The 24118-nt window shown below is 45.2% G+C and overlaps 1 protein-coding gene across 1 annotated transcript in view; it reads left to right on the plus strand.

The window, feature by feature from the left end:
* The window catches only part of LOC122795987 (poly(A)-specific ribonuclease PNLDC1-like), a 1803424-nt gene that overhangs the window by 409000 nt on the left and 1370306 nt on the right, over nt 1-24118 (plus strand). The window contains exon 6 of the mRNA XM_044064467.1: nt 5459-5547. Within this exon, the coding sequence (XP_043920402.1) occupies nt 5459-5547 (89 nt within the window). The remainder of the gene's footprint in view (nt 1-5458; nt 5548-24118) is intronic.

Here is a 24118-nt window from a genome sequence, read left to right on the forward strand (position 1 = left end):
GCTTCCTTGAGACTCTGGTAGTCTTTCTGCCTTCAAGGTGGTGGAGAGGGTCTCCTCTGCACCAAGGAGATCATCAGCCCCTACTATGTTTGCTCCACCCTCTTCCCCTCCTGAGCTATGCATTGGAGACCTCTCTTCTGCCACCAGAGCAGCTGGTTCCTTAGGGCCTCCGGTCTCTCCCACTTGGAGAAGCCCAGACTTCTTCCGACACCTCCCCAGAGCACCCCACTGAGGAAATTTCCCCAGAAGAAAAAGTGCATAAGGAGGCACTTGGATTCCCCTGAGGAATCTCTTACAACAGACACTGACTTCGATGAAGTGGAAGAGTCCCCGACATCTCCACCTGGTGTCTCCTTTGGAGACATTTTAGAGATTCTTCACCAGAGGTGGTTGGTCAGCCCCAAACCTCACCCCGGATGAGCCAGTGTTCTTGGAGGCCTTCAGGCCAACCCATCTACTTCCTGGATGTCCCTCCCTTGCAGATTCCTTCTTGGACCTGGTGTCTGCAAGGGCATGGAAGGACTCAGATGCTGCAGAACCTATCCCTAAGAGGGTGGATAAGATCCTTAGTGCCCCCAAGAATAGCCCTCACTGGACAAAGGGCATTCCAGTAGATGCCGTGGTGGTGGTGACCACCAAGAAAGAGCTTGCTGAGGAAAGTTTTATCCATCCCCCAACAGGGAATCTAGGTTATGGACAGATTTGGGTCTACGCTTCTTCCACCTTTGCCCTCGAGTGTTGAATTACCTTTCCCATTTTGAGAGACTGCAGAGGGACTTGCTTAAGAACTCTCTAGCTTCGGCCCTGAGTCCATGATGGAGGAGAAACAGATATACCTCCTGTATAGCCAGTCTGCAGTCCATTTCCAGTGTGTCCATGAGGCTGATCTCTTACACAGTTGAGGGCACCTCTTGGGCGACCCTCTTCTGGTATTGCCATTTGGCACCATGCCTAGATGCGGCTGTATGATTTCGCAGAACCTTTTAAGGCGTCTTTTTTCAGTGCCCACTTTGGTTCCTCCCTCTTTGGACCAACTGTTTGTGACTCCATCTCAGAACGAGAAAGACGGAAAGACCTTGTCTGCTGTCAGAATCTACTTTTCTACCCACATAGGTCCTTCTCCAGGAATCAGTGAGGGGTGAAAAGTTGTGGTTCAGAAAATCCCATGGTCCTTTCCAGGATGCTCAAAGACTTTTCGTCCAGGAGCAGAGGGGGGAAATAATTCCAGTGGTAGATGCCATCGTCTGGGCAGAAGGGGGTCTGCTGAAACAGGGGTCTTGGAGTTCTCCCTCAGAGAAATCCTTGCAACATCCTCAAGGTGTTGCCCAATTGTCCCTCTCTGGAGGCAGTCCGGGATGATGCTCCTTGCACCTAGAAGCTTGGTTAGCCATCACCAACGACTGATGGCTGCAAGATGTCATATCCAGCAGTTACTCCATTCTCTTTTTAAATCCCTTCAAACTTAAACAACTCCCCAACGTTCCACCCAATCAGAGGGAGCCAGCAACTTTGGAAATTGCCCCAAAAAAAGTAATCCAGGAGGTCCCCTCAGACCAGCATGGATCAGGGATTTACTCCCGATTCTTTTTAGTCCCAAAGAAAACCGGGAATCTCAAACTGATACTGGACCTCACTTACCTGAACAAAATGGTGAGACACGAAATTCAGAATGGTCATGGTTCAGACCATCCTTCCCTTTCTGCAGAAGGATGACTGGATGTGATAGACTTGAAGGATGCATACTGTCTCATCAAAATGCTTACTGTCTCATCAAAATGAACAGACGCTTCAGAAGGTCTCTCCATTTCAGGCACGGAGCCAGTCACTACCAGTTTTGTGTTCCCATTTGGCTTTGCTGCAGCCCCCAGGGTGTTCAAATGCCTGTTAGTGGTCGCAGCTCACCCCAGACTGCAGGTATTCATGTGTTTCCTTACCTGCATGACTGGCTGCTATAGTCACGCCATCCAGGCCATCTACTGGTGCAGGCCAGGGACTTTCTCTTACAACTGGTCCCAACCTTAGGGATCACCATAAACCTTCAAATGTCACAATTGGAATCTGCGCAAATCCTAGATTTTATAGGAACCCACTTGGACATGCACAAAACTGGGTCTATGTTGCATATTTGAACATCCAAAATGTCGAATACCATATGTACAAGACCATATGGTCAATATTTGAATGTTTGAATATATTAAAAAAAAAAACACCTTAATGGTGCGGGCAAGCCCCCCTGCACCCCCCACCCACCCCACTTAAATATACCAACTCCAAGACCGCACTTCAGTGCAGAAAAGGGAAATTCTGCACTGTACAGCGCCGTTAGTCAACCTTTGAACACTTGAAATGTCTATCATATATTCTCGACCATATGACCTTCGACATTTCAAGCGTTTGAAGATATAACATAGACCCCACAAAACCATGGCCTATTTTCCACCGGACAGGACTTTTTCAGTATGGACGCATATCAGGCAAATGCTAGCGGTACCAGTTCCTCCAGCAAATCTGGTTCTCTGGGCTCTAGGTTCTGTGACTGCAACTTTAACTTTATTACTGACAGCTCGCTTACATATGAGAGTTCTGCAGTGGACATTGTCCAGTGGCCCCTTCTGCATAGTCCCCTCAGTCATTCTGTAAGACTCTCGAGTGTGCAGAAATACTCTCTTGTGGTGGCTTCACAATCCATAAGGGTTGACTTTTCCTTCTTCCCACCCTCGTCGCCACTCTGACCATGGATGCCTCCCAGCTGGGGGGGGCATTATCTGGGGTGGATAGTTAAAGGCACGTGGATGCCCCAGGAGACCAATCTGCATATCAGTGTCCTGAAGATGAGGGCGGTATTCTTGGCATAGCAAGCCCTTCAGTCCTTTCTTCCTCAGGGTACGATTGTGATTCAGACTTGTCTGTCTGTTGTGTGGTATCTCAACAAACAAGGTGGAACCAATTCCTATCCCCTTTGTCAAGAAGCAATGAGTGTGTGACAGTGGGATGTCTGTACCAACCACTTTCTAGTTGCAATGCACATTCTGGAGGTGCTCGGCATATTGGTGGACAGGCTCAGCAGGGTACTACTGATGCCTCACGAGTGCTCTCTGAATCAGTCATTGGCAAACGGGATCTTCCGCAGATGGGGTAAACTTTGCTGCAGCTTTTTTGCCTGTGCCTCTCCAAGTGCAGCAGGTTCTTTGGCCCGATTCCTCCACAGGGGCAGTCACCAAGATATGCTGTAGTCCATGCTCACCCCCCCCCCCTCCCCGGTCTACTTTATGCATTCTCTTCTTCCTATTTCCAGATTTTTTCAGAAGGTGTGCAGGTTGAAGAGTAAAGTGATCCTCTCTGCCCCTTTTTGGCCTCGACAAGTTTGGTTTACCTTCCTGTAGTCTAGGGTAATTTGCCCTCAGTGCACCTTGGAACCACATCCGGACCTTCTGTCTTACCCTTCAGGGCTAATTCATCTAGATCTTCACAATTTGAAACTAACTGCATGGCTTCTCCAATTCTGATGATGGCTAGACAATCCAGGCTTTCTTCCCCAGTCCAGATTATTATTTCCTCCCATAAGTCTTCTACTCGAAAATTTTATAAAAATGGAAAAGGTTTTCTATTTGCGCCCAACAGCATCACATTGATCTGCTTACAGTGCCCATTTCAGCAGTATTGGTTTTTATCATTTGGGTGCCAGTTTCTTTACTGTCAAAGTTCAGTTAGCAACCATTTCTAATTTTTCACATTGGGGAAGAATGCTACATCTTTAGCTTCTTCTAGACTTTGCAAAGCTTTCCTCAAGGGTACATTTATTCTAACTCCTACATCTTAATCCTCAGTGGGGTCTTGCGTTGGTTCTTCAAGCTCTGACCTTAGCCCCATTGAACATGCTGCTAAGGCAGTGTTGAAATTCTTGTCCTGGAAAACAGCCTTGTTGATAGTTACTACTTTGGTTTTGGAGCTTCAAGCACTGTCTTCAAAACCCCCCTACCTTATTTTGTCAAAGACGGAGTTACCTGGCGTACTAATCCCTCGTTCTTACCAAACATTGCGTCAGTAAACACCATTAATCAGTCCATTAATCTCCCTGTGTTTTTTCCGAACTTCCAAAATAAGGGTGAATATATGTTGCATCTTTTAGACGTTCATAGACTATTGTGATTCTTCCTGGATAGGACAACAATTTTCAGGAAATCTGATCAGTTTGTCGCTTTCTCAGATTCCAGAAAAGGGAAAGTTGTTAAAGCTACTATTGCTCTATGGTTAAGAGATTGTTTAACGAGAAAACAAGAGTAATGCATTGTTCCTTTACCTAAACCACTCCGAGCTCATTCCACGAGATCCATAATCATGTCCCAGGCCTTTTGGTCTAGAGTTTCTTTAGAAGATATTTATGCAGCTGCTTCATGGGTGAACTCCACACTTTTATTTCCCATTACAAACTTGACATCATATAAATAAACAGGGCTGCTTTTGTTTCTGCAGTGCTCCGGAATATCCTCCAGTTAGGCTACCCAGAACTATGTAGCCAGGGACTCTGTCCTGCAGGTTTGATTAAGACTGAACAGACAACATCAAATAAAGTTACATACTCACTATAATGTTCCGTCTGTGTTGTCTGTGTTTATCAACTTTCCCCCTTCCTTATCTTTGAAGGGCCTGATGGATTGCACTGGGAACCTTTGTTCCTGTTTTGAGCTCCTAAATATCTTTTTATGCTCTTTCCTTTTGTGTATTTAGAATGTATTTTTTTCTTCTAAGAATATTGCAGCAAACTGGATCTGAGGTATCTGAGAGAAGTGAGACAGTGTGGGTAGGGTGGGAAGAGCTCTAGCTTGGAATCATAAGCTTGCTGACGACCACGTCCGCTCCGACCTTGGAACAGAGACCCCGTAGGTTTGGTGAAGACTGAAGCAGACAACACAGATGGAATGTTATGGTGAGTAAATCATTTCTTTTTACCTGCACTAGACAAAAATCAAATATTAATGTAGTTGAGTTTGCCATGATTCATAGGTAGGTGCTAGGCTATCTGCCCTGGGGCCTGTGTAAGCCTAGCCATAAAGTTCCTTGGCTTTTGCCACCCAAGAAAGTTATTTTTCTGTGCCCCTATCTAGCAGAGCCACAGAAGTGATCCCCTGGGTGAATTTCCTATTTCTCATCCAGTTGTTGAGATTTATCTTATAGGTTCATAGGTAGGTACTAGGCTGTCGTGTAAGCTTTGAGATGAAATATTTTAAAACATTGTACATAGCATGGCTTTGGAATTATTGATGCAAATATGAGCAAGCAATATTTGACACCTAGAGGTGTCACTAGGACTTAACTGCAAGTGTATCTGGAGGTGTCACTCAGTTGTAATGAGTTAAGGAAAGAATCAGTTTTCTTAGTAATGCCTTGGAGTTAGCCCTTGCTGCAGTGGGATTCATAGTTCACTTGCCGGTTTATAATTTTTTTTTTTTTTTTTAAGCTTTTTAAGAAAGGAATCCCTTATCTCAATGATGTCCAGGAGGCAGCCCTTCAGAATAAACTGGCCACAGGAGTATTTGCCATTTACAGGTACTGTACTTCTGATTGAAAAGTTATTTATAGTGAACATGTAATGGTTTTTAGTCTTTAATTACAGACAGACAATGTCAGTAATGGCTGAAACATGCATGTAAACATATGAAATATCTCATACAAAACTGGTGTCCTCAGTTTGGAAAAGCAATTTTAACCTGCTGTGATTTCTCATAGTCCACCCACTTGTTCAAGACCGTCAAACTTGCGACTTAACATTTTAGCACAAAACAATCTGGGATAAGAAAGTAATGCAGCTACTTTTGCATCCTAAAATTAAGATAACATAATTTTTTTTTGTTGGTAACTGGTTTGTGCCTTTACTGTGGTTTGTGTTTTGGTTAGCGTCTTCCCAGCCACTAAGTCTGTGAAGAAACCTGTAATGTTAGTCATTGTTTGCAGGTATACCTACTTGGTAACCAGAAATTATCAGGAAGTACATTTGTGCAATAGTATAATAGTACCAACAGCTTCCAGACCTACATGCAATAGATTTTAGGAGTTTTGCCGATTCATAGCAGTTATTAGTACTTTTGAATAATCCAGTATTTTTGAAGATGATAATTTTCTAAGGAATGATCAGAATTCATTGCCCGTAAGAACTGATTTGTTTTTGTTACTAGTTCATTATTGCCAGCATGCTCCAATGTTGAAGGTGCCAGCAAAAAAGTGAACACAGAGAATCTATCTTGCTACAACCACATAGCTGGTGTTCCGAACAAGGGTTGTTAATATTGCAAGTGATATTAGTGCTTGTCTGAATGGGCCTTTTCCCAGACGAAAATTATAGGCAACTGATCCACTGCAGAAATAACACATTGATGGTGAATGATCAGCTCAAGTTTAAGAGCAAGTAAAAGGACAGTGTGGAAAGAAGTGCATAGTTTAAGTGGTTTTTAATCTTTGTACAGTGGACTGGGAGGTGTCACATTTAGGGTGATGAGAGATTGGGAAGTGGTAGAAAATATGGCAGAAGCCAGAAGTGAACAGAAACAGAGGGCTTCAACAAGGAAAAGAAAGGGTACATCCTTGAACTTGGGTGATGGTTAGAAGGGAGATGGCTGCCACTGATAACCATAAAGTAGTTTGTGGTCCATGCAAAAAAAAAATACATGTGGCTTCATCCTACTAGAAAACAAAGTATGATTATATTAAGGGATGGTAGGAGCTGGGGACAGTAGGTTTCTGTGTGATATGTTGCGTATCACGGAAACAACAAATAAAGGTTTTGAATTGCATCAAGAGAAGGAAAAAATGGACCTAACTAAAAATTGATGTATAATAATTATAATGATGAGAAATTAACAATAATATAAACTTTTTTTCTTTTGTTTTATGTATGCCCATCAATCCAAAGCCACTTGTGTCTATTGCTGCAGCCTGATGCTGGATCTCTTCCTTTGCCTGGGAGATCCTTCTAACTTCTCAAATGGGCAGTAGACTTTCAGCTAAAGGCTGGGGAATGGTTACTTGAGATACAGGAGACTATGAACTTGCATTTAGTTTGGGTGGTCAGAATCTCTAGCAGTGGTAAGTGTGATGTGAATTTACATTAAGCAGTGTACCACATGCACTTCTGCAGACCACATACAATGCTTGCTGTACATATCCTTTTTACTGACTGTGTTCTCCAAGGCTGCTTGCTTGCACCACCAAGGTTGACCAGACAGCAACAAGGTCCCTACCCATCCTTTGGTTAGGATTGTAGGTTGGCTGCAAGACTTTTTGATAATTCAGGCTTGTTTCTCAGGTTGCTAGCACTACAGATAGACTTCTTGACTTCACCTCTGTGGTAGCAGGCTAGTCAGGGCAAGACATTTGTCAGATGTTTTGAAATAAGTAAGACAATTAGGTCACTGTAATAGAGAGGAATTTGGGGAAGAAGTGCATTATGGTAGAGACTAGACTACTGTATTTGCAGAAGAATGATAGCCTGGTTTCAGCATGGGAAAGGAGACAGTTAAGAGATGAGATACAGGGTCCATATCTTTCTTTCAGTAGAGTTCATAGCATTTCTGGGTGAACCTGCACATAGTCTCCATCCTTGGAACAGTTCTGGTTAATTCCCAAATATAAAGGTCTATCTGATTGAATTTTGGTGAGTGAGATAATCAAACTAGGCAGAATCATTTTCAGTGGATGTCTATGAAGAAAAGTTCCAAGACATTAAACTAAGGTTATATAGATAATTTTATCATAACTGGTACATAGCTCTGTTTGCAATAATAATACACCGACAAGAAATGAGCTTAAAATAGCTTAATCTGGTTGTATTTTAAAGCAAAGTCAAGCCCAACATCAAGGGGCTGTGGCTGCCCAAGTTTTCAGATGATTGCAAACTAGGCTTCATCATAGAATCTCCCAAAAGCATAAATATCCTTCAAGATGGTCTGACACAGACTAATAACTGGTGCCAGAACCATAATTTAAAACTCAATGCCAGGGAGCACACAATAGATTTTTTGGGAAGGCAGCTACTCCTGGAAACTGCCACTTTCATAATACACCCCCTAAAAAATTGACCCAGTGGTCAGGAGTTTGGGAATGCATGTAGAAGATAACCTGCCCTTTGATCATTGTGTTTATAGTAGTAAGGAAATCATTCCATGTTGTACAACATTTTAAGCAAAGGTATGGTATTTAGGTCCAAGGATGTCATTGTTTTGCTATGCTTAACCTTCATCAGACCAATCATGTAAGCAACACCCCCTTAGGTATTTAACTGACCAGGCATATGCAACAACTGGAGCATCCAAAAGTTCCTCAAAAAAAGTATAAGGTGTAAACAACATGTACTACGCAAACCATCTTAAAGCCCCATCCCTCTACTGTGTCTCCTACAGACGGCCAAGAGGCAGTTTATGCCTCGCTTATAAAGCACCTTCTGATTCCACTGTGATGGCCCTCTTGTACATCCATGAGACAACATCTGAATTAACCAATCTAGGGACCTAAACCTGGCTACAATATAAATAAGACATGTTAGAGGGACAGGTATGTGTCTTGGAGGCTATCCTTTCAATATTACAGGCTTCCCATCCAAGTGAAGCAGACTTCTTTACTAACCCATTTGAGGTGCAACTTGGACCAGTGGATGGGAAATTGGAAATGTATTCTTTATCTGACACCTGTCTCTCTAGTAGACAGAGATGGCCTGTAAATGCTTGACCACCCATGCCCAAACCTACATATACCCCTTAAAATACTCTTAGCACATCAAGGCTTGTCAGATACATTCTTGAAGCAAGCCTGGGCTTAAAAAAGCCTTCCCTGGGATTGTTAGCCTAGTAATCACACATGAACCTGTAAGTAGTAACCTGTTAGCATATAGTGTTACACATTTGCAGAATGCTTACTATTATTGACGTGCACTGGCTTACAAGCACATCATTTAAGGGTGATGATCTCAGATTCTTGTCCAGCTTTGTAGGAGTATTGTAGTTAACAAACCTTTGTGTGGATCACTAGGCTGTGTCACAAATCAGTATGTGCCCCTTGCAACACCCATATTGTTATTTCTTACTGTGGGTTCACCAAATCTCAGAGAATAATAAAATATAAAGTTTGAAGTTTGGTTGAAGCAGTCTTTAATCTGTCTCACATTTTAGTGTTTTTTGTGATCAAATAACCAGTCTAGCAGTTACAAAGTTTTTCTTATCTAGGATGCAGAACTGCTATAATAATTGTGACACCCCACCAGTGGACTAGTAATCAAGGAGCCTCAATCATCGCCACTGGCAACAGTCAGGGGACGGACACTAGGAGACTGACAAGTACACACACACACAGTATTTCCAGATGCAGCTCTCTGCATCAAGTGCATTTTCCCTTAAGAACACACCAAGACCACAGTCGGTCTGAGGCTAGTTTCTCCCTCTTTCTCCAGATCCCCAATAAGACATTAGCACAGCTGTAGAGTTGAGATCTCAGCTGAGTGGCCAAGCCAAGACCTCCAGCACCCTCTGTCCAACCAGTGCTTTGTGTCCCTGTCCATGTTGCTGACAGACACTCCTTGAGGTTTGATTTACAAACACACACCCACACACCTGGGAAAGGCTGGCACAGGTTGACTAGCTATGCCCCCTTTTGCCCAGACTATAAGGTAGTTATCACTGCTACCAGCTGACTCTCTATCAGCTACTTTAAAGCCCTTAGAGTGTCCAATCTTATGTAATGTTACTATTAATACAAATGGTAGTTTGACCAACAGCGATGCTGTTAAGAGTGGCCTATACAGTGTCACCAGATAAATGTGCAAGGCAAGTACTCTCAGAACTTAAATATCTCTACACAGATCAGCCACAATGAAAGGTTTAAACATATTTAATAAGTAGAAGAACAAGACAATACTGAATATAATTTCACAATGACAGAGTTCAAAATCACAGGAAATATTTAAAACAACATTGCAGGACAATTTCTAATATATAAAGAAAAATATCCAAATTAAGTTTTGCTATATTCCTAACTGTATCTAAGAGAGTTGCTATATCCTGGTTAACTTTCTTAATAAGAGCAAGGTGGATGTAATGAATGGATCTTGTTGTTGCCAGGTCAAAGACAGAATACAGAATGCTGTCTCTCTCTCTCTCTCTGACCTCTTAATATTTCAACTATTACTACTGGTCTGGCTTGCAGAATGACATCTTTTCCTTGTCATTTGACTTCTAGTCCCCAGACCCAAAACAACTATTGATGGCAGCTGGGTAGCATTTAGCATCTACCTGTAAAAATACATAGACAAGGTCTTTTCCTCAGATCTTTGGCAGATGCTGGAATTTATAAAACAATAAAACACTTCTAAGACCATGTAGAAAGTTTCCAAGTATAGACCTTCTGTTTCTAGTTGCCATAAAGTAATTAAAATTTTTTCAGTTATTTTTCTGCAGTTTTGCTAGAATGAAGTTAACTTCCTGTGTTCCAGTTTCCACCATTAAAATATATACATCTGATGTCAATCTTCTTTCCATCCATCACTGATGGGTTCGGTTCCAAGCCCTCGGAACAGAGTCTGCCTTTTACCAAGCTCGCGCCAGCCAAAAAAACTCTCGCCAAGTCTCTAACCAGAATGCCATTGTCTCTGTTACCTCAGATCTCGTTTGCTGTGTAGCCATAAAGCCGCATTTTTGCCGAGCTCTCAGCTAAGTAAAATCTTTTTTGATATTTGTGTAAAAGTTTTTGGATATCTTCATATTTTACTAAATCTTTAGTGTCTCTTCTTCGATCTAACAGTATATTCTTCACTCTACCTGTTGTTACCATTGGTAAACTTAAGTACCATTGTTACGGCCTTTTCTTACCCTTTTGGTATTTCTTCAATACCATAGCTGGTATTGTTTTCTCTTGTCTAACCTGTTAGTCTTTTATCTCTATTCAGGTGTTTCCCTTTCTTCACATATACAGTGTGTTGTACGTTTGGTATTTCTTGTGATGTCTTGTGTTTTTTGAACTGAGTTACTTCATTATTGTTGGATTATACAGTTAGTTGTGGTGTCCTTTCTATTAAAATGCCAGATAAGAAGTGTACCTCTGGTTTTAAGCATTGTACTTGTAAGGGCAAGTTAACCTAACAGTGACTTGCATGATGACTGTGTATACTGTTTGGGAGTGGCCCACCTTTCAGTGCAGCTGCCATGTGATATTTGTCAAAGTTTTAGCCAATGCACTCTTAATGAGTGCAAAAACGAACTCATTCTGAAGGGTTACTCAAGTCTTCCTTCTCAGAGGCCATTTCTGAGGAGGAGGTCTCCACTCCTCCTTCTAAGGACAAAAAGAGATCCCATTATGTTCCTTCACCATCGGGTGATCAGAGCAAACTTGGAAAATGCAAGGTCCCCAAGTTATCGTCTGAGCATAAGTCTACCTCCTTGATTTTGCCTTCCTTGGCTTTGACAGTCTCAAAACCTTCTATGCTGATGCCTGTATTGGCACAGACCCTGCCTCCAGCACCAGTCATCGATCTTAATATGCCTATTTCAACTTCACCACCTGTAGCTACTTCGGCTCAGGGCACACCTTCGACTTCGGCTCCCATTTTAGAACCGACCATCTCAGCTCCGAGTGCCACATCGGCACCGAGCGTTGTACCGACCTCACTGGGTCTGACCCTTCTGCTTCCAGTCTCAAAATTAGAGACTTCAGTGCTGGCAGACATTGCACCACAGTCCCGATATTCCTCCCTTAGTAGACCCGTTTCTGGGCCAAGCGTATAGCCCTTTTCTCGAACGTCCTGACTCCACATCTGGAGTATCCACTAGATCCACCAGGAGCCTTTTGGAACACTGTGGTGCGTCGTGTGGACCAACTGTTGGTAACCAGTGGGATTCCATCACTTTCTAAAACTTATCCACCTGCTGGACTTGGGTTGCCTTATCCACAGACTCCATCTTAAACCTTCGACCATCTCTGTTCCAAAGCTTCTATTCTGACATCCTTCTTGGAACCCACCATCTTGATGCCTACGGTGCACCTCACTCTGGCTCCAAGTTTGTGCCTTTGTTCTTTGGATGTAATGGGATCCTATCTCGCCTAAATTCACAACATATGGGTTCGGAGCCGATCCATCGGCTCCGACTCAGCAACTAATACACTAGCACAAAGTCTCTCATTGGCTGGGCTACTCCCTATCCCAGGATGCACTACACCTGCTTCCCCAGATCTCGTTTGCCGCTTAACAAGCTGGACGTGGTCTCGACTTAGCTGGAGCTAAGTGGTTATTTTTACCTTATTGGTCCTTGACCTAGGGAATTTTTGTCCATATTAACCAAACAGCTGTTTTAACAGCTATTTCTTGCTATTTCTGATTGTTTTTTGTTGAGTGCTTGTTTCCAGAAATTTAATTTGTTCAGTCGGGCAAGGCCCGTTTAAGTTAGAGGGCCTTTGCCCTACCTTTGAGTGCTAGTTGTTTTTTTTATTAACTTTTGGTTAGTTGTTTTTCGGGCAAAGCCCGATGTTCTTCATCTCACATTGCTGCAGTCCTTACACTTGGGTAGTCCGCTGTCCTCGGTCGGCCCGAATATCAAAGTATAAGGCTGACGTCGGTCAAGGCGCATTTGACTGACATCAGGATGTCAGGGTACAAATGCGCATGACCGACGTCATATCCTCAGTCTTTTTTGCCGCATGGTCCGATGCAGAAGCAGCGTTGCAAGTGCCGGTTGGCGTTCTGAAATTGTTCGATTTCGGAGTTTCAGACAGAGTCAAAGTTGGCTAAGTACCCGTTGGGGAATATTTTGGTTTTTCTTGCCTCAGTGGTTTACCGGATGTCAGAAAAGTGAATAATTGTATTTCTTGTGGGAAACAGATACCGCATAGAGACCATCATACTTTGTGTATTCCTTGTTTAGGGCCTGAGCACGGCGTTGTTGGGTGTCGCTCTTGTGCTAGATTCAATAAGCGCACTATAAAGAGAAGGTTAGATTGTGCCAGGTTAGTCTTCGAAGCGGTGCAATTATAAAATGCCGTCGGATGCTCCGCCGCTTCTTCAAGAAGCGCAAGGACAAAGCAGTTAAGCCTAGGCTAGAAGAACCGTCTGTACCGGACGCCGGTTCTTTAGAGGTGTCGGTGGAGCCGGTGGTTCCACCGGAGGTTTCTTTGGGATCCCAGGGAGAGACTTTGTTATTGCAGGATGTGGCCTCTCAGGAGGCAGGTCAGGCTGATGGGGCTTCTCAGGTTACTGTACTCCCTCCCTTCCTAGGGTGGTTAGGCCCTCTCCTTCTGTTTCCAAGGCTTCTCCCAGAGGCAGGCCAGGTTTAGCTTCAGTTGGTGTCACCCCTAGTTCTTCAGGAACTGTGCCCAAGAAGCATATGCTTAAAATGGCAGAAGATTTGATTACTTTGATTAGGGGTTCTTTGCCCCCTCCTGATAAGAGACCTAGGGTGGAGCCTGAGCTAGGGAGTTTTGAGCAGGCTTCGGATGTTTCAGAGTCTTCGGCTGAAGACTTGCAGGAGTATTCCCCTTATTCTGATTCTGATGTGGATGATTCTACTCCTTCTGCTTCTCCTCCTGAGGATTTTTCTTTCAGAAACTCTTCATTCCATGAGGGAGCATTTTAAGTGGGAAGGTCAGGACTTCTCTGATTCCAGGAAAAGGCTTAGGAATTTTTGTTTTACCCCAGCATAGGCCTTTGGCTATACCTCCTGTTTTGGATGTGGTGGAAGATGTTTTTACAGAGGCTTCTCTTAATCCTGATTCTTTGCCTCCTGCTCCTGTTAAACCGGATAGGTATTACAGGGTGCCTGAAGCTCATAAGTATCTTTTTAAGAGTCCTAGGGCAGACCCAGAAACTGTTAGTCAGGGGCCTAAAGGTGTTAAGGCTTCTGTTGTCAAGAATCCGGTTCCTACAGATAAAGAGGCCAGGGCCTTGGATAGATGGGGAAAGAAAGTTTATACTTCTTCCACTCTAGCTATGAGGGCTTTGAATTGCCAGTTTCACATGTTGAAGTACCAAAATTATCTCCTTTCTCAATTGAAGTCTAAGGTTGATGCTCTGGCGGAAGGTATTGATTGTAAAGAGTTACAAGATTTAGTACATGTTTCTGAACAGGTGGGTAAGCATTCTTTGCAATGTGGTTTTGATGCTGTACAGGCCTCGTCTAGGGTGGCTGCCACTGGGTCAGTTCTTCGTAGGCACGTCTGGCTGAGGGATCAGAATTTATCTGACCATGTTAAAACAAGGATTTTAGATGCTCCTTTACAATCTGATGTGTTGTTTGGTTCTCCTGTTGAGGCAGTTTTAAAGAAAATGGAAGACAAGGCTAAGTCTATGCAGACTGTTAAAGATTTTTTGCAGGTTCAGCCTCCAAAGTTTAGTAGAAATTGGCCTACTAAGGGGTGGACGTATCCTTCTTATGATTCCCAGTCTAGGGGTAGATCTAGACGTGGCAGGGGCAGAGTTCAGGGCTCTTTCAGACCTCGAACAGGGAGTTCTCCTGCACAGTCTTCGGGTGAGGGCAGGGGTCAGTCCTTTCGTAAACAGACCCAATGACCTACCTTTTCAGCTGCCAGAACCTTCTCGTCTGGCAGCACCTTTGGGAGGAAGGTTGGCACTTTTCAAAGAAAATTGGAGTTTAATTACCCAAGACAGATGGGTATTGGATATCATTTACCAAGGTTACAGGTTTTATTTCCATACCTTGCCTCCTTTCAAAGGCATGCCAGACGTTCCTCCTCAACAAAGAATAGAGGCTCACAAGCAAATTTCTCTGTTACTCCAAATAGGGGCCATACAGCCGGTCCCTATGCCAGAAGTGGGCCTAGGATTTTATTCTCGCCTGTTCCTAGTACCAAAGAAAGGGAACACGTGGAGACCAATTTTGGACTTATCTATCCTCAACACTTATCTGGACATTCCCAAGTTCAAAATGTTGACGTTACAACAGCTTTTACCTCTGCTGGGCAAAGATCATTGGATGGTAACTTTGGATCTCAAGGAGGCTTATCTTCATGTTCCTATCAGACTGAGTTGCAGGAAGTATCTGCGTTTTCGAGCTGGGACTTCTCATTATCAGTTCTCTGCATTGCCCTTTGGCTTATCTACTGCGCCCAGAGTGTTCACGAAGGTTCTGGCTCCAGTGATAGCTTTCCTCAGGTTAAAAGGAATACAGATCTATCCTTATTTGGACGATTGCCTGATTCTGGCTCAAGGAAGGGACGAGCTTCTTCATCATTTGGATTATGTGATAGCAGTGCTAAGATGCCTGGGGTATTCTGTGAACGAAATAAAGTCCAGTCTAGTACCCTCTCAGGACATGTGCTTTCTGGGTGTGAGACTGAATACAGCATCCCAGATGGCCTTTTTGACCCCGGACAAACAAAAGAATCTTTCCCTTTACTTTCATCAGTTGTCTCGTCAGTCCAGGCTGACTGCAAGGACAGTCCTTCAAGCCTTGGGGTTCATGGCATCTTGTATTCTGGTGCTTCCCAATGCCAAACTGCATATGAGGAAGCTACAGTGGTATCTCAAAAATGTATGGACACAGCACTGCCAGGATTTGGACACTGTCATTCAAATAATACCTTGCATTCAAAAGGAATTGTTGTGGTGGGCTCAGGAATGTCACCTAAACAGGGACTCTCTGTGACCCGGCCAGAGGCGAGTCAGATTCTAACGACAGATGCCTCAGACAAAGCTTGGGGAGCTCATCTGAATGGAAAGTGGATACAAGACAAGTGGCCTGCCAGACTACAACATCTACATATCAACTTGAAAGAGATGTTAGCAGTCCAGTTTGCATTAATAGCTTTCAAAGATTTACTTCTTCCAGGGCAGGTGTTGATTCTAACAGACAACACAACTGTCATGTGGTACATCAACAAGCAAGGCGGGACACATTCTTATCCTCTATGCAGGCAAGCAATGATTTTGTGGGAGACTGCTCTCAGTTTACAGCTAAATCTTCAGGCAAGGTTTCTGCCGAGCACAGAACTCCTTAGCAGATGTGTTGAGCAGACAAATTATGGATCCCCACGAGTGGAAATTGGATCCTCATGTATTTCAGAAATTGACAGTGTCATGGGGAACTCCAGACATAGATCTGTTCGCTTCTCCCTAAACCACCAGCTGCCAAAGTTTTGCACAAAAGGTTTCATCCCACAGCTTGGAAAGTGGATGCTCTTTCCTTCAATTGGAGCAATCTTCATGTGTATGCCTTTCCGCCTCTGCCTCTCCTCCCAAAGGTACTACTAAAGGCCAGACAAGACAAGCCAAGGATGATTTTGATAGCTCCAGATTGGCCTCGACAGCATTGGTACCCATTACTGAGAAGCCTGGTACGGAAGCCTCCATGGCCTTTGCCTTCGATTCCACACCTGTTGTCTCAGGAGGACAGTCATTTGCTCAATGTCAGGCTTCACTCTCTGCACCTAACAGCCTGGCATATTCTGTTTTGAGCCATAGTGGGCCTCCACTTCCACAGCAAGTTTTGAATGTTATTTTGGAAGCTAGAAGGCCTAGTACAAGGAAAGTGTACGCAGATAAATGGAAGAGATTTTTATTTTGGAGTGCAGCAAAGGATTTTGATGTTTCTGAGCCTAATTTAAGTGTGGCTCTTCAATATCTTACTGAGTTACTGGACAAAGGTTTGTCCTTCTCTTCTATTAAGGTTCATGCTGCAGCAATTTCGGCTCACTATGATTGTGACCCACCATTGTTTTCTCATCCTTTGTTCAAGCAATTTCTTAGAGGGGCAAAGAATATAAGACCCCCACGAAGAGCTCCTACTCCTGCTTGGGATCTCAATTTTGTGTTGGAGAAACTCACTCTACAACCTTTTGAGCCTGCAGCTACTACTGAATTAAAGTTTTTATCATGGAAGACTGCTTTTTTGTTGGGTATTACCTCTGCAAGAAGGGTTTCTGAGTTGCAGGCCCTTATGGCGGTTGAGCCTTTCTTAATTTTCCATAAGGATAGGTTATCTTTACGTACTAATCCTTCCTTTATGCCTAAAGTGGTTTCTAGTGTGGCTTTAAACCAAACTATTCATTTGCCTACTTTTTATGCAAATCCCCAAAATAAAGGGGAAAAGATTTTGCACACTTTAGATGTACACAGGCAGTTGCGATATTATTTGGACAGAACTAAAGGGTTCAGGCAGTCTCAGCAGTTATTTGTTTCTTTTGCTTTGAGTTCTCAGGGCAAGCCTGTGTCAAAACAAACTATTTCTAAGTGGATTGGGTTTTGCATTGCTTTCTGTTATTCCCATCATGGCAAGGAGATTCCAGCTGGGATTAGGCCTCATTCCACTAGGGCTACTGCCACTTGACAGCTTTTTGAGGGGTGGCAACTAAGGATATTTTGGAGGCAGCTACTTGGAGTTCAGTGCATACTTTCTCTAGGCATTATCACCTACCACTTTACTCTAAATCCAGGGCTGGTTTTGCCACTGCTCTTTTGCAGGGCATTTTGGCAGCTCCTGCTTCCTTATAGTTTGGCCATCCTCCCTTACCTCTGCTTTGGGATTCTACCCAAGTGTAAGGACTGCAGCAATGTGAGATGAAGAACATAGTACAGTTTTGTACCTACCATAAATGTAGATGTTCGAAGATCCACATTGCTGCAGTCCAATTTACCCTCCCTCCTTCCCCTCTGTAGTTAGAGGCGGTTGTGTGGGTTGGGTTGTCAATATGAGGTATATTGTATATATTGTATATATTGTACTTATTTTTAGTGCTAGGATGGTTGGTTGTTTGTTTGCTGTCTTTTGGTTTTGACCTTTATTTTTAGGGTCTTCTGACATCTGGGGCAAGAAAAGACTGAGGATATGACGTCGGTCATGCGCATTTGTACCCTGACGTCCTGATGTCAGTCAAATGCGCCTTGACCGACGTCAGCCTTATACTTTGATATTCGGGCCGACCGAGGACAGCTGACTACCCAAGTGTAAGGACTGCAGCAATGTGGATCTTCGAACATCTACATTTATGGTAGGTACAAAACTGTACTTTTAAATTAGAGGGCTTTGGGCCGTTTAACTTGTTTAAATTGTTGTGAGGTAAACTTTCACCAGTACTCGCGCCAGTGTGTCTCGCGCTTTTTGTGTATAGTGCTATACTTGTTGTGGTAGAGTAGTATTTCCTTAGAGTTTGTACTTGTTGTGGCCTGTATCATGTCTAAGGAACAAAAGTCAGGTTTTAAAAAATGCACTCGGTGCAAATATAAAATGTCCATTACAGACAGTCATTCAGTATGTGTTTATTGTTTGGGACCGTAACATCTGCAAGAGACTTGTAGCGTCTGTCATGCGTTCTCATCTAGAGTTCTTCAAGAACGCAAGAACAAATTAATATTGAAAGGGCTTATCAAGCCTTCTTTTGAGGAAGCCTTAGATCTTCCTGTTGCTTCCAAAAAGAAAAGATCGTCGGCTCCGACAAGTCCGTCGGAGCCGACTTCTAAAAAGACAAAATTGACCTCTTCTTCCTCGGCTCCACTGACTTCGGGGCCGAGGAAAGAGTCTGCCTCGATACCTCCTACCTCGGCTCCATTGCCTTGGAGCCGCAAGTTGGAGTATCGAGAGGTGAATCACCTCCATCGGTTCCAATGGCTTCGAAGCCGGTGGAAGTGTGCAGCTCAGACTCTTCCCCCTCGGCTCCGAAGAAGGCTCCTTCGGTGCCGATGGTGGTCCATGCGGTGGTGGAGTCGGCGCCGATAGCATTGGAGCCATTTCGGAGCCGGTCCCCTTCTCTCGGAGCCGAGAGGAAAGTCTTCTCGATTGTCTACCTCCTCTAAATCATCGAGACTTTCAGATTCGGACCTGGATAGGGTTTTACAGAGGCTATTCCAATCTCCAGTGTTTACTAAATTGGTCTCGGCTCCAGCACAGTTAGCTTCGGAGCCGATCCCCCCTCCAACACATTCGATTCCTCCTCCAACCTCCTCGGAGCCGTTTGAGTCGGTGGTGGTGGAGCAAAGCGGAGCCATACGGTCGGAGCAGAGACCCCTTCGAGGTCTCTCTGTTCCGACTGTGCTTCCTACCCTGTCCTCCGGTTCAGGGTTTGGTACTGCGACCTCTTCAGCCGGGCCCGAGGGGAACACTTTGGGAATGGGTGCTTCGGTGCCTAGTCTTCCTCTCGGAGCATCGGCTGCTGGAATTCCCAGTGCCATCGTGGCCTCTAGACCAGTGACCTCCTTGGATTCTGGAGGTCCGGCCTTTGAGGCCATGAGGAGCGCTGGCCATGCCTTTGCCGGTTCAGCAAGATTCTACCTCACCGTCCCTAGATTTGGAGACTGGTGCCTCTGTTGTGTTGCAGCCCCGGCAGCGGGCCCCAGGGCCTGAGGATACCCCATCGGGGTTCCCTTCTTCGGGTGGTCCGTCTGAATCTGCTTCGGACGAACCCCCACGGAAGAAATTGTGTAAGAGGAAGCACGTAGACTCCCAAGATGAGTCTGTTACATCGGATACTGACCTCGATGACGCAGAAGGGTCCCCAAATCGTCTTCGGATGATATCTCCTTCTCAGATATCTTGGAGATTCTGAGACAGAGAGGTGACTGGCAAGCCAAAACCCCTTCAGCTGAGGAGTCAGTCTTCCTCAAGGCCTTTGGGGCCCAGCCTTCCGCCTCCTGGGTGTCTCCGCCGTTCGATGAACTCCTTGATTTGGTTTCTCGAAGGGCGTGGGAACACCCTGATTCTGTGGAACCGGTGCCTGCGAGGCCCAATAAATTTTTGTCAGCCCCCCCCCCCCAGAAGGAGTTTCTCACAAAGGGTGTGCCTGTAGATGCTTTGGTGGTGGCTTCTGCCACACAGCAGGACGTGGCAGAGGCTTCGACGTCTATTCATCCTCCTAATAAGGATTCTAGGAGCATGGATAGGTACGGGAAGCGTACCCTCTCTTCAGCGGCCTTTGCCTTACGGTCGCTGAACTACTTATGTCATTTTACGAGGCTCCAAAGGGATCTTCTCAAAGAGCTAAATGACTCTCTTGTTGGTAACCTACCTGAGGCGCTGGCCCCAACTGTTGGCGCACAGATGACTACCCTTTTTTCTATTGTTAACTCGTCCATGAGGCTCATTTCATATGCAGCGAAGGCGAGTAGAGCAGCGGGAACAGGCGTTGCCCTCAGGAGACAAGCCTGGTTACGCTTGTGTTCGTTCGCGGAGGCCTTCAAGTCTTCCTTCGCCGACGCCCCCTGTGATGGGTCATCTTTGTTTGGACCCAAGGTGAAGGACACACTAACTCGGTGCGAGCAGGAGGGCAAGACTTTGACTGCCGTTGGGGCCCGATTTTCCGCTCCTTCTAGGCCTTACCCCAAGGCTGGGAGAGGAGGGAAAATGTGGTTTAGAAAATCTCAGAAGTCTTTCCCTACTCCACCCAGTGATTCCCCCTCCAGAGGTGGGGGGGGGGGGAATTTTGGAAGACGCCGCCCCAGAGGTGGCAGAGGCCCCCGTAACTCTGGAGACCGCGATTCCTTTCGTGGTTCTTCATACAACCAGCGTTCCTGAGTTGTTGCCCGACTGTGCAACTCCGGAGCCAGTCGGGGTCGCTGGCGCACCCACAAGCTTGGGAATCCATAACAAGCGATCAGTGGGTGCTTCGCATTATTACAGGAGGATATATCATCCCCTTCAACAAACCCCCCCCCTTCTTCAAGGGAAATCCCGGACGTACCACCCAGTCAGCGGGATCAGGCAGCATTAGAGGTTTCAAAGCTGCTAGAAAAAAGAGCCATCCAGCCTGTCCCCATCGATCAGATCGGATCAGGAACTTACTCAAAATTATTTTTGGTACCAAAAAAGACAGGGGACTTCAGGCCCATTTTGGACCTCAGTTCATTGAATTGTTTCGTAAAGAAGTCCAAATTCCGAATGGTCACTCTTCAATCTATTCTTCCTTTGCTGGAAAAAGATGCATGGATGTGCTCCATAGATCTCCAGGACGCTTACTATCACATTCCCATAGCTCAAGAGTCCAGGAGACATTTATGCTTCCGCCTCGGAGTCGGTCATTTCCAATTCCGAGCACTGCCCTTTGGTCTCACCACATCCCCCAGGGTGTTCACCAAGTGTCTGGCAGTGGTAACTGCTCACCTGAGAAGTCTGGGATTCCAGGTGTTTCCTTATCTAGACGACTGGCTCCTTACTGCCACCTCCGAGCATCTACTACTCCAAGCGCTCAGAGCCACGTTCACCTTGGGCCGTTTCTTGGGGATCACGTTCAATTTGCAAAAATCTGTACTACAGCCATCTCAGCGTATTACTTTCATAGGCGCAGACTTAGACACAAAAAGAATGCGCGCCTTTTTACCGGCAGCAAGAATTCAGGTCTTACAAGATCAAGTCAAATCCTGTCTCCCCCTACAAACAGCCCCGGCCCATCGGATCCTACAACTGTTGGGCTCGATGGCGTCGACCATACTTTTAGTTCCCTTGGCCAGACTTCACATGCGAATTTTACAATGGCTACTGTCGGTTCAATGGTCTTATCAGGAACTTCCCTTGAACCACTTAATCATCATCACGGAAAGTTGCCGTCGAGATCTGTATTGGTGGCTTCTCCAATCAAATCTCGACCAGGGGCGACCCTTTATACCTCAACGTCCCGTTGCCACTGTGACTACGGACACCTCCCAGGTAGGGTGGGGGGGTCATTACCTGGACAGGTCGGTCCAAGGCACATGGCAGATCCAGGAAACGCATTTGCATATCAATGTCCTGGAGATGAGAGCGGTACTATTGGTACTCCAAGCTCTCCATCACGCTCTCCCACAGGGCCCGATTACTATCCTATCCGACAACATGTCGGTGGTGTGGTACATAAACAAGCAAGGTGGAACCAGGTCTTACCCACTATGCAGAGAAGCCATGAGACTTTGGCACTGGACGGTAGCTACCAACCGCTTTCTAATGGCAACGCACATACCGGGGAAGTCCAATGTGATTGCGGACAGATTAAGCAGGACCATTCTTTTACCCCACGAGTGGTCCCTCAACCAGGGTATAGCTGCGAAAATCTTCGACAGATGGGGTCTTCCTTGCTGCGACCTGTTTACCAGCCCTCACAATGCGAAATGCAGAGAGTTCTTCACACTGTTTCCTTCTCAGGGACAGATTCCCAGGGACGCTCTGACTCACATTTGGCCCCCCGGTCTTCTCTATGCCTTCCCTCCGTTCCCCCTCCTACCGAGGGTGATACAGAAGGCCATTTACATGGAGAGCGAGATGATTTTGATTGCCCCGCACTGGCCTCGTCAAGTTTGGTTTCCTTTCCTACAGAGGCATGCGATAGAAGGTCCATGGTTTCTGGATCCGGTGCCAGACCTGTTGACTCATCAGTCAGGACGGCTTCATCCGTCTCTCAGGTCCCTGAAGTTGGCAGCATGGTTACTCCACTTCCATCCTTAGTCTGAGACAATGCTCTTTCGCCGGACGTGGTCCACATACTGTCTTCTTCTCATAAACCTTCCACCATCAAACTTTATTCCAGTAAATGGAAAAGGTTTGCCTTCTGGGCTCACGAACGGGGTATAGATCCTCTCACTGCACCAGTATCGGAGGTTCTGAATTTTCTGGCCTCCCTTTTCAGTCGGGCTCTTCAGTTTCTACCATTAAGGTTCAGTTAGCGGCGATCTCTAATTTTCATGCTTCATTTGAACCTTCATTGATGTCTCACAAACTTTGTAAGGCTTTCCTTAAAGGGTCTTGGCTCCTTAGGCCTCCTTTATCTCATCCTGTCCCCCCTTGGGATTTGAATATGGTTCTTGCTGCCCTAACTGCCCGTCCTTTCGAACCAGCTGCTACTTGTGATTTAAAATTTCTGTCTTGGAAAACGGCCTTTTTAGTAGCCATAACATCTGCTAGGCGAGTTACAGAACTTCAAGCTCTTTGTTCTGATCCTCCCTATTTGATTTTTCACAAGCATAGAGTTTCATTGAAATTAAACCCTGCATTTATACCAAAAGTGGCCTCCTCTTTCTGTATGCAGCAAACTATAGAACTCCCTGTCTTTTTCCCAGAATTCTCTAATAACGCAGAATATACTTTGCATCAATTGGACGTACATAGACAACTGCGTTTTTATTTGAATAGAACCGCTCAAACGCGGAAATCAAATCGTTTGTTTCCTTTGCAGTGAACAAATTGGGTCAACCAGTAACAAAAACCTCCATATCTAAATGGATTAAAGATTGTATCATTTTTATTTATTCACAGGCTAACAAAGACCTTCCCTTTCCAGTCAAGGCTCATTCTACCAGGGCAATGGCTACTTCCGTAGCTTTTCACTCCAAGTTATCAATAGATGATATTTGTGCTGCGGCAACCTGGACTTCTCCGCACACTTTCATTTCTCATTACAAATTGGATGTGGTTTCTCGAGGCAGAGCTTCCTTTGGTTCCACAGTTCTCAGGAGTGTGTTCCAATGAGCCACCGGGATGTAGGTGCTAGGGCGCTGTCCCATATGTTGTGAATGTAGGCGAGATAGGATCCCATTACATCTTTTAGTTATGTACTTACCATAACTTCGGATGTATGGGATCCATCTCTACATTCATAAGTACCACCCTCCTTCCCCTTCCATTCGGATTTAGAGGAGCTGTAGTCTCTTTTTTCTTGGAGATCTTTCTTGAAGAACTTTAGTTGGTTATAGTGACTACTAGTTTTTCTGTGTTTGCATGGGTGTATGAAAGCGAACAAACAAGATCTGGGGAAGCAGGTGTAGTGCATCCTGGGATAGGGAGTAGCCCAGCCAATGAGAGACTTCGTGCTAGTGTATTAGTTGCCGAGTCGGAGCCGATGGATCATCGGCTCCGAACCCATATGTTGTGAATGTAGGCGAGATGGATCCCATACATCCGAAGTTATGGTAAGTACATAACTAAAAGTTCCTGCTGAACCAGTCCTTCCTCAGTCTGGGGATTGGAGGAATGGGCACGTCAGGCCAGGGTATGGTGCCGACTTTCTCCTCTGTTCCCTCCTCGGCCCCAATGGCTGTGTCCGTGCCGATCTTGCTTGAGGCTCCACCCATGGGGGAGGGTCTGTTGGAGCGGGGTGTGACCCCAATCCCGAGGTTGTCTTTCTCTGTTCCGGGCTCCCATCCCTCTTTGGGCGGGCCTGTCTTCCACGTGATGGAGAG

The sequence above is a fragment of the Protopterus annectens genome, chromosome 2.part2 (assembly GCF_019279795.1).
Source record: "Protopterus annectens isolate FY-2018-M chromosome 2.part2, PAN1.0, whole genome shotgun sequence".
Taxonomy (NCBI): domain Eukaryota; kingdom Metazoa; phylum Chordata; order Ceratodontiformes; family Protopteridae; genus Protopterus; species Protopterus annectens.